The 19,594-nt window shown below is 37.0% G+C and overlaps 1 protein-coding gene across 1 annotated transcript in view; it reads right to left on the reverse strand.

The window, feature by feature from the left end:
* The window catches only part of LOC126188880 (dnaJ homolog subfamily C member 7), an 86,914-nt gene that overhangs the window by 32,399 nt on the left and 34,921 nt on the right, over positions 1-19,594 (reverse strand). The window contains exons 4-6 of the mRNA XM_049930546.1: positions 13,172-13,360; positions 12,760-12,875; positions 11,960-12,113 (exon numbers count right to left, since the gene is read on the reverse strand). Of these exons, the coding sequence (XP_049786503.1) occupies positions 11,960-12,113; positions 12,760-12,875; positions 13,172-13,360 (459 nt within the window). The remainder of the gene's footprint in view (positions 1-11,959; positions 12,114-12,759; positions 12,876-13,171; positions 13,361-19,594) is intronic.

A 19,594-nucleotide genomic window follows, 5' to 3' on the forward strand; every position in this document is an offset into this window, starting at 1 on the left:
TGTAACATAGAACAAAATAGGTCAGAAACAGGTAACAAAGATAATGTGTCACTTTCAAGCAGGAAGAACATTAAATATCAGACAAAAGATCTAGTGTCTTGTGAATTTATTCTTCAACAATTATTCCAAATACTACACATAGCAGAAGTTTATTTTTACTAGATCTGTGCTCTGACCCTCAAAACCAAAAGGCTTCTCTCCTACAGCTCATACAGCATTTTTCAACCCTTTATGGTATGACTACACTTATAAAAAAGGTATCCTAAATCGTCCCAAATCTCACATTACTTATTTTCTTGTAAAAGTGAAATAAATGGAAGAGAAATGAGAACTGAAATAAATTGTGCAATTAAGAACTAGGAGGAAAGTGGAAAGGGAACTGGGAAAAAACCAAAACATGGAGGGGGAGAGGGGAAGAGTGAGGGAGGAGGGTTTAGGGGGGAGCGGGGGAGAGAGAGTGAGGGAGGGGCGAGGGGGGGAGACGGGGGGCGAGGGGGGGAGACGGAGGGGGGGACGGAGGGGGGGGAGACGGAGGGGGGGACAGAGGGGGGAGACGGAGGGGGGGGAGACGGAGGGGGGGACGGAGGGGGGGGGGAGAGAGAGAGAGAGAGAGAGAGAGAGAGAGAGAGAGAGAGAGAGAGAGTTGTGCAGTGGGATCGAGTATCTGATTTAAATCAAAACAAAAAAATCCACTGTTGGTCAAAAGAAGAAGATGATGATGATGAAAAAGATCACATTTAGAAGATGCTTACAGCTGACATTTCAGCTGAACTTCTTGGTGAAGTGACCTACAGTAGTCCCCCATCATTTTGGTGCTCCAGTGGCCTTGGTAGAGTTTTTCCATCACTTTAATGTCCTGGTGAAAACACTCTCCTTGCTCTTCACTAACATCTCCCATATTGTCTGGGAAGTAATCAAGGTAACTGTTCAAAAAGGGAACTTTCAGGCTCATTAAACATCCTAAAGCTTTAACTTCTTTAACATTGTAGCTATAATAGAAACATATTCTGGGTCTTTTGCATGCCGTAAGAACTTCTTAACAACTTGCTTGAATGATACCCATGCTACTTTCTCATTTAAGGTCACTGTGGATTCAAAGTTAACATCAAACATCAATTTTCTAATGTCAGGTCCAACAAAGCTTCTGAAAGGTGTGGAAACTTTTGGCAGAGATACTTAAACCAGAGTCCATCTTTAGCCAAAGCCTTTACAAACTGATTCATTAGGCCTAACTTTATATGTAGAGATGGTAGGAGTATGTTTTTTGGATCTACAAGGGTTTTGCATAGAATGTTATTCTCACCAGGTTTTAAAGGCTCCCTCACAGGCCAGTTCTTTCTGCACCAGTGTTGATCCCTAGCCCTACTGACCTATTCACACAAGAAACATGGAAATTTGGTAAAGCAACTTAGTTGACCAAAGAGCACGCATGTTGCTTTTAGGTCGCCACGTATCATCGAACCGAGAGCAGAATAGCCTATTTTATTTAGCACTATTTCTAGATTTTCATAGCATTCTTTCATATGTACAGAATGTCCATCAGGTATAGATGCATACTTGTTACCACTGTGTAATAAAACAGCCTTTAAGCTAGTTTTGGGTGAATCAATAAACAGCCTCCAGTCTTCCTTTTTTGTATTCAATAACAAACTCATTCATCAGACCGGGAATGTCTGAGCAGTACACTAAATCACCTTCTTGTTGAAGAAACTTGGAAAATTGCTGCTATCTCTTTCTATACATGTATATACTGGTTCCAACTGCAAGTACGTTGTTCTCTTTTAATCTAGAGCCAAGCAATTCAGCTTTTTCTTTTGTTAAGCCCAGATCCCTAACCAAATTGTTAAGCTCGGTCTGAGTAAATTTGGGCTCTAGACTTCCTGTATTACAATGGAAATCATCATCATCTGGTTTATCTAAATCATATTGTTCATCAGAAAATACTTCAGTTGGAACAGAATTTAAATCATCTGGTGGTTCAGGAACCAGCAAATCTACACCATGCCCTACTGGGCGGAAGGTTAGGGTAGCTTATTACCTTCTTGTTTTTCAAATTATGACCAGTAATATCAACACTGCAAAAGTAGCAATCATCAGAATGATTTCTTGGCTCCCTCAATACCATAGGAACAGCAAATCTAATGGCCTTTCTTCTCCTTTTTGGACCTTTTTCTCAGATTTTCAACACACACATAACATACCTTATGTGGTGCTCAAGACTTATCTTGATCAAGTTTAGATCCTAAGTATGATAGATAAATCTTTTTCACAAAGACTGTAATGTTTCTTTGGTGTTTTTTAATCACAAATTCACCACAAAAATAACAAAAAACTGTCAGCAGAGTTTTTACAACCACGATTAGACATTGTACTGAGCACATGTACAGGAAACGGGAGAGTGAGGTTAGGTTGACAGTAAACAAAACACCATCTATTGACACAAAAATAGAATCGAGCTTTTTTTGCCAACAAACGTTTTTCAGCAGTGCTACCAACATCATCTACATTCATTACACCTTTTTAAATTATTTTAACTATATAAAAGCTGCTAAAGTCTTTAAAAAATGCTTAATTTAATAAATTTAACAGTTTTAAGTATCATACTTGGATTTTCCACCCTAAAAAACATAAGAATAAGGTATGTTCAACAAAAAAGTTTTTCCATCATTGGCCTATGTTATCTTTTGCCCAACTGCAACAAACTTAATGTGAAATTTTGTTTCCAGCTGTCTCTTCCTTTCCAGCTAAAGAAGAAGAAAATGGCAAGATAACATGACGTTAAACAAAATACAGTTATGTAACTCAAATGAATTAATAAATACCAGTAGCTCTTAAAAGTTTTTTCATCATGGGTGATGTTATAGATAAACAGATTACACCAGTAGAAAATTTGTGCACTTTTCACGGAGACCTTGCACACCAACTGGCAACTTATTTATAATAGTAAACAAAATGTACATCAGGAAAGATGCTGCAATGGTTCTCACAAATTAGTGAAAAAAAAATCACAAAAAGAGCAACAACTTATGAAAGCAGTACTGCAAACAGCTATAACTTGCAAACTGGGATATCTGTAAATAAAATACAGTAGAATGATTCAGATTAGTATGGCAGCTAGTGCTGTGTGAGTGAGAAGACAACCAACGCAGCAAGATGGGAGCTAACGCTATTATTTGCAAGATGAACAAGGATGGGAGACCATTGTCAGACTACATGTAACTAACACTGACATCTGCGGTCCAGTTATTAAATTCTCATTCTCTTGTTATATACAGACTGTGCCAACAATTTAAAATCACAGTTTTGCTGTACGGAAAGTAAACAGAAGGAGCAAAATGTGACACTTTCATCTTCCAAGGCCTCAGAAATTTTTTATCATCAATGTCTCCAACAAAAAACAATAGACTGGACAGTGCAGTCAGTTAAGGTTTTTGACTTTAGTCAAACAGTATGTCACAAACACGAAGAAATATAATTCTGCTCAAGGTCTTCCTCCTCCGACCTTGGCCGCACAGATCAGCTTTGAAAGAAGCACGTTTGCTTTTAATGTAGTGTAAAAACAAGTATTAACAGCATCACACATTACTGTGAGGCATTACTGTAAGCAGTAATTAGTAAATGTTAACATTACTTGTGATACAGCCAACTGCCACATTCATTTTTTACATTTGAATCATGTTTTTAAGTTTACACATATTTTTTCTGTCTAAAGTGTGGTTTAATGTTTAATTTGTGTCAGTCCTCTGTTTTACTATGATGGCTGAGTTTCATCAGATTCAAGGCTCAACTTTTTGAACTATAATTTACTTTTTCTTCAATTTTTTGATACCCACTTTACACAGATTATCTTATGTCAAAAGTTACTTGAGCCAGCCATGGAACATCAGCTAACAGATAAAATACAGCAAAACAATTCTTGGAAATCAGAGTTCTGTTACAGATTTGGTGTATTGTTTTTCTTCTTGGGCTGCCCACCAAAGAGGACTATTCAGAGGAAATGGGAAATGAGCATGGAGATGCAAAAGTGTCAAATTTTTGTTTACCAGAGCAAGTCACACATGCCACATAAACAGCATTCTCAATCATAAAAAGGACTGCTCTTGAAATTTAAAGAATCCTATTTGTGAAATGAACCAAAAAATACATATCACATAATGAACATGGCAATAAATTTAAGGAAACATTTACAAGCACACACAAATGTAGCACTTCCTGCACAACATTTTGTAAGTAGAATATCACAGTCAGCAAAAGAGTACGTAACTTTTGTCACTCTATAAGATGACTTTCTGGGTACAAATATATTTTCAGAGGAGATTTACGTGTATTTATTTAACTTACATCTCAATATATCACTTAAGCATGTAACATGACTACTTCCAGGACAGACAAATCGCCCCCCCCCCTCCTCCTCCTGCTCCCCCCTCCCCCTCCCCTCCTCCTTCCTCATCAGCAACACTGTATGTACTGTTCTGAAACTTCCAAACAGATTTAAACTGTATATCAGCAGGAACTCAAACCTGGAAGCTTACACTTGTGATAAAAACAAAGTTCCAATTTTGAGTTCCAGTCCAGCATACAGTTTTAATCTGCTAGGCGGTTTTAAAATAGTTCATGTCACCTGCCACAACAAACAATGTGGTTGGCAGTCTGCTACAATAGAAAAAATACCAACAACTGTAAATTGTCTTGTTCTGTCAGCAAGCTACTGTCATTGTCAGACCGAAATGTTCAGGATATTTCAGTTAGTTGGATGTATGAAAATTTTAGATAGCACACATTTTAAAGGAATTGTGAACTGTGTTTTATTCACCTCATGATGTAAATTTGCAATCCATTTGGTTTGCGTACGGGAGACAGGTCAAAAATTTATAAAACAGTTACAATGACTTTTACATTAATAAATAATAGCACAATAAGGATATTTCTTGGAATGTGTAACACATTGTATCCAGCTCAAATTTCCAGTTTGTCCAGCATGAATTCATCCACTGAGTAGTAAACACTTCAGTGTCAGTACCTCATATAGCTTTCTTTTAAGTAAACCTAAATTCATCTGCATCAACTTCTTCCCTTTTAATTTATAACAAACTTTCATTCTCATGTATTGAGGTCCCTGGATATACAGACTGAGACAGTGGGTGGGGAGCATTAAATTTTCTTCGTTTCTAGTATCATGTGAATGGACAAAATGGTTTCCCTCAAATAATTCATGTCTGGTACACAAAAATATAATAATCTCATAGGTATAAGGATGGCAGAGTTAATATTTAATGGTTGACATGGTTCTCTGTGATTTGCAGTGCTCATATTTCATATGATTTTTTTCTATATTTTTAGTATCCACACTGTTTGTAGAGTTAGCCCAAAAAGGTATTGGTGACTGCTCTTCTGTGTTTTTTAATTGAAGAGACTGCCTGAGTCTCAATGGCGGAGCAAGACTGTCATACGTGTCATCTGGTATTGTAATACAGAAAGACATATTTGCATTAAAGCAAATTGCTAAGAAATACAATATTGAAAGTTCCTAGCAAATTTAAACTGTGAGCCAGTCTGGGACTCAAACCTGGGGCTTTTGTCTATCACAGGCGAATACTCTACTGAATGAGCTATCAAAGCATGGCTCACGATTGGCCCAGAGAGCTTTACTTCAGCTGATACTTGTCTTACACCTTAATTTTCAGTATATCACTAAAGTAAAGTAAGGAATCTTTTTTATTGAACTCTCACACAGTTTTATTAATTCATATTGCATATTTCAGATAACTAGAATTTCTTAATCCTCAGGAGAGGCATATATAAAGTAAGTGTTTCACTATCTTTTTAAGGTGCACAGCCTTTTATGTTGTTTTATCAAAGAGAAAACTCATTATGAGCAAAGGTTTCTTCTTTAAACTCAATTTGCATTCATACTGATCTACGAGTACATTACCCTTAGTTTAATTAGTACTTGATACTATAACTTTCTAGAGACTGCAAGATAGAATATGTTCTGGATTACTATCCCATTTCTCTTGGGTGCTTTCGACTAACAACATACTAACACTATCATTTTCACACTCATTCTGATTAATTGGGAAGGTAACAATGTTTCACAATTACACTGAGAATGTGCGACAGTTTATACCTGGTTACATTTGCATATGCATATGCGTGACTGAGTTAAGTTGCAGCACTTATGAATTACTAAGGAATTCCCAAGACAACTATCACTGTTTTTATTGTAACAATGTAGCAGTTAACAGCATCATAATTAAAGTGCTTTGGAACAAACCCATCTTTAACCATCTATATTTTTACCAAACCTCAAGCCAACAAATGAATATGTACCACTGCACTAATTTAATAGGTATCACCAAATTCTATAGTTAGAGGATCAAACAATGGAAACTCCAGGTAGGAATATCAATAATGTAGGAAAAAACAGATTGCTACTTACTCTAAAGATGACACGTCAAGTTGCAGACAGGCACAATTAAAAGACACACACATAGCTTTCAGCCCAGCCTCTGTCAGTAGAAAACGCACACACGCGCATCACGCACACTAACTTCAGCTCTTGGGCTGACCCGAAATGCTGGAGTTGGCGGTTGTGTGTATGTGCATATGCGTATGCGTATTCTACTGACGAAGGCTGTGGCTGAAAACTATATGCGCGTGTGTGTGTGTGTGTGTGTGTGTGTGTGTGTGTGTGTGTGTGTGTGTGTGTGTGTGTTTCAATTGTGCCTGTCTCCAACTTCACATATCTTCTTTACAGTCAGTAAATTGTTTACGATTAGAGGATCATACATATGAGAACATCCTTGACTTATCAGGCTCTAAGTGTATCACACAATAGCAGAAGTATGTGTACATGTTCATCATTAACTACAAAAAGATGATATCTTTTAGGAAGATAAGGTGAACTATTTAGGGTTCATACACATGAATAACGGAATATTATTACACAAAATGCCTGTAAGATTTACATATTAGTATGTATTGACTAGACTGCAGTAAAAATCCCTATTTTACAGTTGACAGGGACTTTAAATAACTCTGTACCGGTAAACTACAGGAAGATGTAAATGGTGGAAAATTACTTTTTAAGCACATAGTTTATAAACCTCAATTTTCAATTTCATTATTTGTACCTTTAATCTGAAACCCTTGTTCTTACATAAGTTTTACTTTTCATGAACATATTTGTATCCCGGGACGGTGAAACATGTCACTTGACAGCTCGCATGTAGTTAGCTATACTGTGATTGCGAGGTTGCAATAGCTGCCACCGCACACATCCACAGCTCCGAACTATGTTTTGTAAATGTAATCTACAATCAAACTTTATACGTAAGTACAACAAAGTATGTTTTTCTAACACTGGAGAGGACGATGACGACGACGACTGAGACTAGGCGTTTGATAGTGTATGAAACTGGGAAACAAAAACAGCCGAAGTTAATGACAATATCTACAAAGAGTGGTTCCAAATTGTTACTGCAACAGCTGCATGTAAAATGTTGTATGGCAATGTAAAGCTAAGCATTCCAAAGATCACGTCATCCCACACATCGAAAGAAATAAAGCCAAACATGCACAGCCTACTCGATTGCAGAGAGAAAGAATTAATTCTGTATATATTTACACTCACCAATTTACAACGTCAATGGCGCAATTCCACCCAGTTCTCCTTCACTATCGTAGGAATCAGTGCCAAAACCATCATCATCATCATCATCATCATCATCATCATCATCATCAATTGTTAATTGTTAATTTTCATTTATAATTCCATCTATAGTCTGTGCTTCTCTTATGAGTTTAGCAACATGGTCTTTCTTCCTACATGAGGAAGCGTGTACAGTACTAAGACCTTCACGTGGCAGTCTTTCCACTTATGTTATAGTAAAAACATTCTTGTTACTCCTAATGTACACCTTGACATCACTCCAAACCAACTGAATTGGATTTATATAGCTGTGATTAGACAGTAGCCTAATTACCAAGTGACTGTTCTCTTGCAATTTCGCTTACAATGTATTTGGGTGTCACAGGCTTATTTTGTTTTATGAGCGAATATAAAAATGGGTTTGTCAAGCTCATGTCCACAGCAATGTCTCTTGCCTGCAACCACTGCATCATAGTTTCTATGCGGTCACTAGTGGTGGGAGTCTTGTCAAACCACAGAATAGTAGGGTGCATTGTCCATCACCAACACTGTTGGAACACTAAACTGGAGCAACAGATTTTTATATCACTGTAGAAACTGTGGGTGGTCCATATCCTCGTGAGTGTCACCGGTTTTTCTCAATCAAAAAACTAAAAATCCTTCAGGCAAAAAGCCGTTTGAAGATCCTGCATGGGCCACAATCAATCTGGATCCTCTTCCTGTTGGCTGATGACTGCTGATATTTGGAGTATCATCTGTCCAGCATTTATGAACTGATTCTCCAGCATTGACCCAGGTTTCATCTAACCACATGACTGAGTGTATACAATTTTGTACAATTCTGTGTAAGAAAACGCTACAAGCTGCAATGACATGAGCTTTTTCAAGTACAGTTTTCAGGAATCGACGCATGCCCATGAACAGAAACAAATTAATTTTCTTGCTTCACGTGTCCTCTCTAGCAATTCCAAAGCCTGACTATTTAATGCCACTCCACAGCACAACGAATTGTCACTTGGTGAATGATGTCGTTTTGGTGACACTATTTAACCCTTTATGGCCTGAATTTATTTTTTGACTGACATTTCAAAATTTTTCTGTGGTGTTCTAGTTGTTAGGAAATAAAGAAAAAATAAATCAAATAATATTACGCGAATTTTATTAATTTTTTCCAAAAAGTGACTTGAGAGTCACGTCAGGTCACAATGGTACAGACAGTAACAAATATTACTTCATGAAAAGTGGTACTCATAAAAAAAGGCCTTTCTTTCATTGACACACAAAAATACTTTACAATGAGAACATTTGGAATGAGGTCTTGATTTTATATTACGAACAGCTCAGTTTTCACATCAACCATGATCTGCAACAAAATCTGAGCAATAAGCTCCGAGATTTTGGGTTCTAATTTCATTTGAAGTGGAAAATTATTATGAAGGTCAGATTCTCACAGGAAATGCACGGAATAAAAACTGAAGGATCACCCTGTAACTGCATACAACCAAATACCACGAGGATTGCACGTGCTGAAATTCAAATTGCTTTAGCGTCACAGATAACACATCCATGAAAGAACTGCGATAGATTAACAGTGTATGAAAGCTAGAATAAGTGGCGTGCTACATTTCTGCGACAACTCAAATGACGAATGTTTTACACTCATTTTTATAACATGGGTCTTTGAAGTCCTGTCAGATCACAAAGGGTTAATAAACGGAAACTGTAGTCAAGGCAGTAACACAACACAAAAAAAGCAGGTGGTTGTGGACTAACATACGATGTTTACACGGAAGCCAGAAATGTGGTAGAGTCGACGCGGGGACTGTTATTGGTTCAGAAGATGCACCACCTTGCATTCCTCATTTGTTTGTTAGTCATATTGAGAACTTTGTGGCACTTGGGGAGCGACCTGGAAGCGACATGTTTCAGCGACCCGGTTATAGTCCATACATTTCTTTTTTGTAAAAAAAAAAGGGAATTATAGTTTGTTTCAATTTCTTCTGGTGGATTTTTCCCTACCTGTTTTTCTAGGTCAAAAATATATTTGAGAGTTTGGTGTCTACAACAAAAATTTACTAGAAGCCAGAAAGTGATCACACAGCCTGGACCTGGGCATATATAAATGTGTTACATACCTATTATGACCACAAACTTCAGAAACACTGTACATCCAACTTCCAAATTATGAAAGTATGTACATCACCATTACAAATGATTTTTTTAATGAAAAATATGTGAAATATGGGATATCAGTTGGCAACCAGTGATGGCCAATTACTTAAGATAGTGGACTCAATGAGGAGAACTGTGTTCCACAAATATCACAATGTTACTTGTATGTAGATAAGTGGTGGCAGAACAAGATATACAGTGGACTGTAAAGTTGAAGGTCAGCTGACCCATCACGTCCTAACTTAATCAACTCCTCAGAAATCAGGACATATTCGAAAAATTGCCAAGTGTTTGACATATATGATTATATATAAATACTGTTGTGCTCATTTCACTCACTGCTATTGAAGCTCTACTATTTGGTGTCAAAATAACCACCACCTTAGAAATTGCTAAACATTCTGGCAAGTGGGAGGAACAACATGTGTCACACACTAAACAAAATTCAGTTCCTGTTAGGTGGCCCAGTACCTTTTAACTACCATGTCAAACACAAGCAGTATAAATTGTTCCAACTTTTAGTGACTTTTACCATATCAGAATTAGAAACTCCATGGTTGAAAAAGTTGACTGCAAAATATTTGTAAACACTACTTGAAAATTAGCATCTTGCCAATGTCACTTTATAACAAGTACACTGTTTTGTTTGCTTCTCTCCATGAAGCATAAATGACATGAAATTTATAATTGTGACAATGCAAAACTGGATGAGAATTAATATTATGGACACAGAAAATTTAAGGGAATGATAAAAGAAGTCAAACAGTGGGAAAACATTAATTCAAGGAACATGAAAGTGGTGTTTCACTGTATACTCAAAAATTCATTCATTCTGTTTAAAATCAAAGTTGTAATGGTACAGTTCTCGCTGGCAGAGCACAACTAGGAATCAAAGACAAATGACAACCTCAAACTATAGTCCTATTTGTAAGAGCAATACTAGGTAAATACTACATGGTGAATAATTAAGAACACACCAACATAAAAGATACAGTTTATTATTGTGATGTGTCAAATGTGTCTAGTAACAAGCTGGCGAAACACTAACATCTGGAGCAAAGCTGGAAGACAAATGGCAGAGAAAAAAAATGAGTCTTGAGTTTTCTGAAATTTAAAAACAGAAAGCACAAATAAGTAATGGGACAGGATCAGCAACAACAGGATGCCATGAATGAGAGTAAAGCTGCTGAGCAACTGATATTCTACTGTCACACAGTGTAGTACTGCTGCTAGTAAAAGAACGACAATTAGGTTTTAATGCTCCAATGATAAAGAAGTATTTAAGTAACAGCTCAAGCTCTGTGAACAGATGGGTAAGGAAATCCTACAAACCTTTTTTGTAGAAACCATTTTGGCTTTTGTCTTAAATTTAGGAAAATCATGGAAAACCTAAATATGGATGGGTGAATAAGGATCTGAACCTCAGTCCTTCCAAATGCAAGTCCAGTATCTTACCATTGTGCTGCTACTAATAAAACTGTCCACATGAAAATGCTACAGTAACACTAGTCAATGAACAATAGATAATGGCGGTTTGTTCTGTATAATATAGCAAAGGTAAAGGCAATTGCAGATGAGCATCAAAATATGGCAAGGAAGTAAAATAAATTTTACAAAATGTTGACCAAGTTCCAATGTGACACATGATGGATGAATAAAGAAAAACAATAAGCATATTAGCTTAAGTCAAGAAATCTTTTCCAATTGAATGGAGTACAAATATCAGTGATCTACAAATGAGACAGATGTCTGTGAAAAGAAGACTGGGTCAAAGTAGTACATGGAAGTAAAATGTAGACATAGGAAACCTCAAAAAGGAGAAACTAAGTGTTCTAAAAGAAATATCAAAGAATATTACTGACAAAAAGAGACCAAAATAAGAACAAAATATAAAAAATATATCAAAAAATTGACTGAAAGAGGAGAATGTTGATGGGATTTATGATAAGCCATCCAGAAATTAGCAGATTAGCACCTGAGAAATTAGATAAGGGGGAAACAAAAGTTATGTATAAACAAAATGCATGAAAAAAAACCAAAAACATATTGAGGAATTGAAAATTCTATTTATAAGAGTATTTTTTCAATACTCATACCAATTTTGTATCACGATATCAGTACTGAAATATTACAAACCTTATAAATATCCATTGCTTTTGTGTGGTCTGGTGCCAGTTTAAGAACATGCTGAAAATGGCTGAATGCTTTCTCCACATTATCCTGGTAGTACAAACACATTCCTCTAACATATATTGCATCTGCATTCTGTTTATCAAAATGCAGTATGTCACTGAAATGGTCAAATGACAAATTATCGTACACTACTCTGACTGAAGAGAGAATAATTATCATACACTGACTGGAGAGAGAATAGATAATTTACAAAACAATAACATCAAATTACACACACAATGCTATGAAATGCTATTACAATGAGTAAAAAGAGAATAAAAAGAAACAAAAAATTAATGATGAAATTCCTTATTTGTTACTGTACAAACATGTATTTTAAGATAAACAGGATGGAGAAAATAATTACTCACCAGCTAAGATATCAGTAAGGTAGAGCACAGCTTGAAGCCAAGTATTTGTTTAAAAATAGTGAGTGATGAGATGAACACTTTCTTATCTAACCTCTTTGAATTATGGTAAATCAATTCGCTCCTCTCGTACTATGTTAAATCTGATTTTTAAAAAAAAAGCTTTTCACTAATGCGTGCATACTGATAGAAGGCACAAAATAATGTTTGAAATTATGGGAAATATTAAAAGTAGAAGAGTGAGTTACAAGGATGTGTCTAATGTCATACAGGAATAGCTGAACTGACAATGCAGCAAGAAACAGAGCAGAAAATTTGATGATGAGGACAAGAATTAGAATGTGTACTTTGACAATGGAGTGCAGACTAATCAGAGAATGCTCTTCCACAACTTACTTTGCAACTTCTTGAGCTTCCTGATATCTTCCTATCAGGGCAAGACACTCAGCTCTCTGCAATTTGTACAGACTGCAAGGCACTTGCTCCAGCATACGGTCCATGCAGTACACAACCTATGTGTGACATGTTTCAAATTGACAAATTATTCTCACTTAGCAAAAAACACACACACTACTACTCAGACTCTTACACCTAAAAAAGACCAATGTTGTCAATTTTTTAAACAACACTGAGTTAGAACATATACTTACTGAATTTCTCTTTCGTAATATCAACAGGACAAGCATGATACAAGATCATCAAATACACTTCTTAAAATAAATTTCCACATTTGAATTTTTAAAACAGTTTGCATATTAATTAACACTTCGAAACAACAATGTTTAAATTTCTGAAATGTTATAAATACCTTTCTGTAGTCATTTTTCAAATAAGCTTTCTTTGCTTCTTCTTCAAATCTTCGAACAACTTCAATTTTTTTTTTCTCAGGTAATATTGCAGTGTTAGCAGGCTCCAGCTCGTTAACAAATGAAATGGCATTTTCTGCAGCAGTAATGTCTCCAAGGGCAAGGCTGCACTTTGCAATTCGTATATAGCCCTTAAATAAATTCGCTGATGTAATTATTCACACAAAAAATTTAAAGAAAAGATTGACCTTAATTTCTTTCATATATTCTTTAATATCAGTTAAAAACTAAAAGAAAAAAGAAAACAAAACCACAATGAGCTACATTTACTCCTTTAGGACACAAAACACTTATAACAATTATGAAACTAAACCTCTCGAATAACAAGACTTATCAGATAAACAATGGATTTAATTAAATTTTACTGACAATTCAGATTAAAGCAGGTCACAAACACTGTTATCCATCCATCATATTCTATAGACCTAACAAAGGAGGAAAGTATTCACGGATGTAGAGTAAGTCAAAGCATATATTAACAGGAGATAAGCAAACCATGTATCTTGAACCGCTGATGCGTTACCAGAAAACTATCACTGTGCAGTTTGTAATGCAATGACTGTCACAAACAAAAAGCACTTGGTTAGGTCACAGAGTCTGTCCACAACAGTCCTTACCACAAAGGACCTTCAATTGTGAATAAACTGATACTCACACCATTCAGTTGATTAACAATTCATCAAACCTGATTACTGAACTGATACTACTAAATTAATTTTCCAAAGTACACAGACACCACCAAGGTATTGCCCACATGGACGACAATTGATTGGAGGGGAGGGGGCGGAGAGAACAAATTTGACGTTCCCCATTTAATTAATATAGAAAATACCAAGATAGTGAAATCTGGCTTTATTTTCTGACTGTTATATTGAATCATCCTTAAAGCCATGCAGTGGCAGATGCATAAACAGTTCTCCTGCATTCTGAGAATTTGCACCAATTCAAATCACCCAACTTGGGGGTTGGAACTCTGCCACTCCATGTGGCCAGGATGCCAGGAATGGTTCCACCTCTCACCCCTGTTACATGGGCTACAAGGACCGTTTCACATACAGAGGTGCACTATAACTCATCAACAGAGTCAATAAATAAACTGGGGAGCAGCTCTCCAGCCCACTGAACTGCAGTTTCTAGAGGTGTCAATATCATGAGGTACAGCATTTACCACCATTTAGTGGCTACCTCTTATCCATTATCTCAGGAACAGCCTAGGTTATACATCCACGACCCACTCATGATGTTTAGGGTTACTACGCACATCACAATTTTAACGGCTGTGACTGTACTATTGCTTTGCCTGTGCCACAAGATAATGAAACTGCAGATCAACATGTAGTGCGATATGCTGTTTTGTCTGACCCTTGTTGCCATCATCATATGCATGATCCGGGATTAGTTTCTTCTGTCAAAAGTGATATCCATTATTTAATTTTTATGCTCACTCTGGAAACTGGTCTTTATCTGAAGAGGGTTTTGCTGTGTGAACTCTTGTTACTTTCAACTTGTTCTACAGCAAGTCTATTGCTCTATTATGTGAGTGATAATTTATGGAAACTTGTGACACAGGATATTCTCATTTGTGTGTTTGTTTTTTAAAATATTTCTCCTCCAGATTATCCAGAGTCTTATCGTCTGTAGCTTTGCTATTGTACCCTTTGTAAATCAATTCCTTACAGGCAATGAAACACCAAATAAGAAAAAGTATGATGCCTGGGACAGAAGATCCACAGGGGAATGATCGGCTAGGGTACAATTATAGTTGGTGCTTCTTTCGTAATCTGCTACAGCTACATCCATGAATACCCAAATGCTACAATTTCAGTATTATTCATGCTCATGCCAGTAAAATTTAAATTCAGAAAGAAAGTAACTACTCTGGAAAAAAAAGCTGTTGCTCTCTTATATCAAACAGCTGCTCTTTATCTCTTAGAGGTAAATTAAGATTCAGTTGATTATATAGGTATGTTCCACAGAAAATAATTACCTACAGCTATCAATACAGAGCTGGATTTACAGTACACTAATATTTGTCAATCGGTTTTATAATGAAAACTTATTTATCATGCACCTAAAATTTTTTAAGACCTCTGATCTAGATATTCAGGTTACTCATAAAAAGATTGATACACGTTTTTCATTTTCTATTTAGGTGGTAGGGATTCTCAATTCCTTCCTTTATGTTAAATGGGACCATCTTTAACATCGTTGCACAGGAGTACTCGACTCTGCTCTCAACCTTAAAATGGCAAAAGTGTATGCGAAAATTGTGTTTGTTTCTTATTAAAATTGTCTACATGACAGTGATTTTTACAGCCCACAACAAAAATCGTTTTTGACGTGAGTGAAGTGAGAATTCTCAGATCTATTATGGGACCTCTGCAAGCTTTGCAGTTATCTACTTTACATAATATTATTACACCTTGCTTCTGCAGAATGAATACTCTACTTTGTGTGAACTGTCTCAGAAGATAGTTCTGTACAATAAAGGAGTGAAAATTGCAAATAAGCCACAACTTATTAGTCAATGCATAGAGATACTTTTAATGTAGCTTTTTAAATTCTGTTTTTACCAGCCAGCAGCAGATTGATACATATTAACAACAGATGACAACCTAAGCTTCAGAAGCAGCATGTCTTCATTCGGCATGTAAGAGAAGGCACAGACGTAATGGAACTATTCAAGACTTAGACAAGTTATTTGGGAGGAAAGGTCAGGAGAGAGATAGCAGGATAAGATCACAGTGGAATCAGCAGTGGGATGTCAATGAACATACAATAACTCCCATCTACATAGTACAGAGAAGCTGGTGTTGGTCACCAAGCTTCTACACAGATGGGACTTGTCCTTTAAGCACATTCTTCATTCCCATAAATCTCCTGGGCTCAATTTCCACATGCTCCCTCCCCATACCCTTTTCCAACCAGCCCCAGGACCCTAATTTCACTTATCCTCCACCCATGCCATCTTCCCTGCAGTCTCCTCTTCCTCTGTTGTCACCACTTCCCAATGCACTCCTCCTCCAAGTAATTTTCATTGTGCACTGCACAAACTTACCAGAGTCCATGTAATTCCTATCCCATGCACCTGATGCCTTTCCCTCCAGCATTCCTATCTGCATTCCCATCCCATTCCCCTGCTGCCTCGCTCTGAGCCATCAGTCATCTTTCCACAACCATCACCCACTCTCCCCCTCCTATCTCCTCTCTCCCTCTCCACCCAACAATCCACCACTCTAGTCAAGCTGCAGAACTGCAGTCTTGTTATTACAAAGGAGGAGGGGTGGGGGTGGGGGTGAAGAAAAACAAATGTGAATGTGTGTTTTCAGGATGAAAGGAAGGGTTTAGGGGTGAAAAGATTAGTATTTTAACAGAATCACATAACTGCCGGCAATGTGGGAAGGCAGATTTTTAACAAATGGTAGCTAAGTGATACAACTTTCAGTAAACTGACCTCTGAACAGTCCCCAAACAATTCCTCTTTCCACCCCAAGAAAGGAACTAATTTTTCCAGAAGGACAGACAGTTTCTTGTGCTTTTGTGTGTATTTACCAATAGTAGTGAATTTCAACTCCCGAAGGTAATATTTAGCCAGAATTCTAATAATAATGTTTTACATATATACGTACAACTCATTCTTCCTAAACTGTTCAGATGTTCTCTATTATCTCCACAGCTGGATTTATAAAAAACAATGTATCTTTTTTTGGTTGGCAGCACGAATCGAGCACATGATGTAATACTAATTCTGGTGCTGGAGGACCAATCTGTGTCATCCATACGGTGATGCACACACAAAGGTCTTTACTATAGGACTGCACAACCAATTCAGTTACAGAATATGGTGTGTAACTTACAAGGAGGTCAGAGTCAGTGGTCTAGCAGTTACGGAGTGTGTCTGAAAACCAGAAGGTCATGGGGTTGAATCCTAGTTGTATCATGGATTTTTTCAGTGGCCTTTAACATAGCATCCACCTCTCAATAATGTAAAGATTAACCAGAAAGGACACGTGGATTAGATTTCATATTAAACTAGAGGTCCTTGTTCCCTAGGTGGATAACTGGGGTGTGTTAGGCTATGCAAGTTGCTGAAGTTCTATCCAATTTAAACATCTGGACCACACCAAATTATCATCGTTACTTACAAATTTTACCAGTTGCCATTCCTACTTAAAGACAGCTTAAAGACTGTCACACAAATATAGAAATCTAGACAATTGTAGCACTCCTGATAAGCAAAATTGTGTGTCTTAGTTAACTCTTTCACTGGCAAACCAAGTCTGATCACTGATTGGGCCAGCATGCATGTTTAGAGAAGGGTACAAAACTCTACATGAACCACAGACCTTGCCACTGGTGGGGTGGCTTGAGTATCTCAGCAATACAGGTTGCCATACTGTAGGTGCAACCACATCAGAGGAGTATCTGTTGCAGGTCACACAAATGTGTGGTTCCCAAAGAGGGGCAGCGGCCTTTTCAGTAGTTGCAGAGGCAACAGTCTGGATGACTGACTGATCTGGCCTTGTAACATCAACAAAAATGGCCTTGCTGTGCTGGTACTGCAAATGGCTGGAAGCAAAGGCGAACTATAGCCGTAATTTTTCCTGAAGGGCATACAGCTATACTGTATGGTTAATTAATAATGGCATACTCTTCAATAAAATAATCCTGAGATAAAATAATCCCCTTTTGGATCTCCAGGTGGGGCCTACTCAGGAAAATGTTGTTATTAGGAGAAACGAAACAGACTTTCTACGGATCGGAGCATGGAATGTTAGTTCCTGTAATCAGAAGGTAGGTTACAAAATTTTTTAAGATCAATGGCAGGAAGAACAAGACACCTAGTCAGGTGAATACATGGTTGTAAGTATAAAATCAAAGAGAAGTAACGCAGGAGTATGTTTAATAATGAATAAAATATAGGAATGTGGGTAAGCTACTATGAACAGGATAGTGAAAAGATTATCGCAGCCGAGGTAGACAAAGCCCACAACAACCACAGTAATATAAGTTTATATGCCAACTAGCTCCGTAGACAGTGAAGAGAGAGAGAGAAAATGTATGATGAGAGAAAAGAAATTATTCAAATAATTAAGGGAGATGAAATTTTAATTGCGATGGGGAAATGGAATTTGATATTAGGAAAAAGAAGAGAAGGAAAAATAGTAGGTGAAAATATAGACTGGGGGTAAAGAATGAAAGAGAAAACTGCCTGATAGGATTTTGCACAGAACATAATTTAATCATCGGTAACACTTGCTTTATGAATTATGATTGAAAACTGCACACATGGAAGAGACATTGGAAGGTTTCCGACTGATTATATAATGGTTAGACAGATTTAGGAAATTGTAAGACATTTCCAGGTGCAGATGTAGACTGCCAACAATTTATTAATTATGAACCTTAGATTAAAACTAAAGAAACTGCAAAAAGACAGGGGAGTTAGGAGCGGTATAATTTGAAAGAACCGGAGTTTGTAGAGTGTTTCTGAGGAAGCATTAGAAAATGGTTAACTAGAACGGGGGGACGGAATACAGTAAAAGACAAAATGGTAGCTTCTAGAGATGGAAAAGTGAAGGCAGCTGAGGATCAAATAGGTAAAAAGACTAGGCCTAGTAGAAATACTTGGGTGACACAGGAGACAATGAAATTGACGAAAGGAGAAAATACAAAAATTCAACAGGCAAAAGGGAATACAAACATCTAAAAACAGACTGACAGGAAATGCAAAACAGCTAAGCAGGAATAGCTAGAGGACAAATTTAAGGAATTAGAAGCATATATCACTAGCAGGAAGATAAATATTGTTTACTGAAAAATTAAAGAGGCCTTTGAGAGAAGAGAAGCAGCAATATAAATACAAAGATCTCTGACATATGACCACTCCTCAGCAAAGAAGGGAAAGCTGAAAGGAGTATGTAGAGGGCGTATACAACGGGGAAAAACTTGCAGGAAATATTAGAGAAACGAAAGAGGACCGAGATGAAGATGAGATTGGAAACATGCTACTGTGAGAAGAATTTTACAGAGCACTTAAAGACCTCAGTCAAAACAAGGGCCCAGGAGTGGACCACATGCTGTCAGACCTATTGATAGAATTGAGAGAGCCAGCCATGACAAAATCCTTCGATTTGGTGCACAAGACATATGAGACAAGCAAAATACCCACAGTCTTCATGAAGAATGTAATAATTCCAATTCCACAGAAAGCTGGTGCTGACAGGTGTGAATATTACCCAACTACTAGTTTAATAAGTCATTGTTGCAAAATACTAACACAAATTCTTTACATAAGAATGAAGAAACTGGTAGAAGCCGACCTGGGAGAAGATCAGTTTGGATTCCGGAGAAATGTGGGCATA

The sequence above is a fragment of the Schistocerca cancellata genome, chromosome 5, assembly GCF_023864275.1.
Source record: "Schistocerca cancellata isolate TAMUIC-IGC-003103 chromosome 5, iqSchCanc2.1, whole genome shotgun sequence".
Taxonomy (NCBI): Eukaryota; Metazoa; Arthropoda; class Insecta; order Orthoptera; family Acrididae; genus Schistocerca; species Schistocerca cancellata.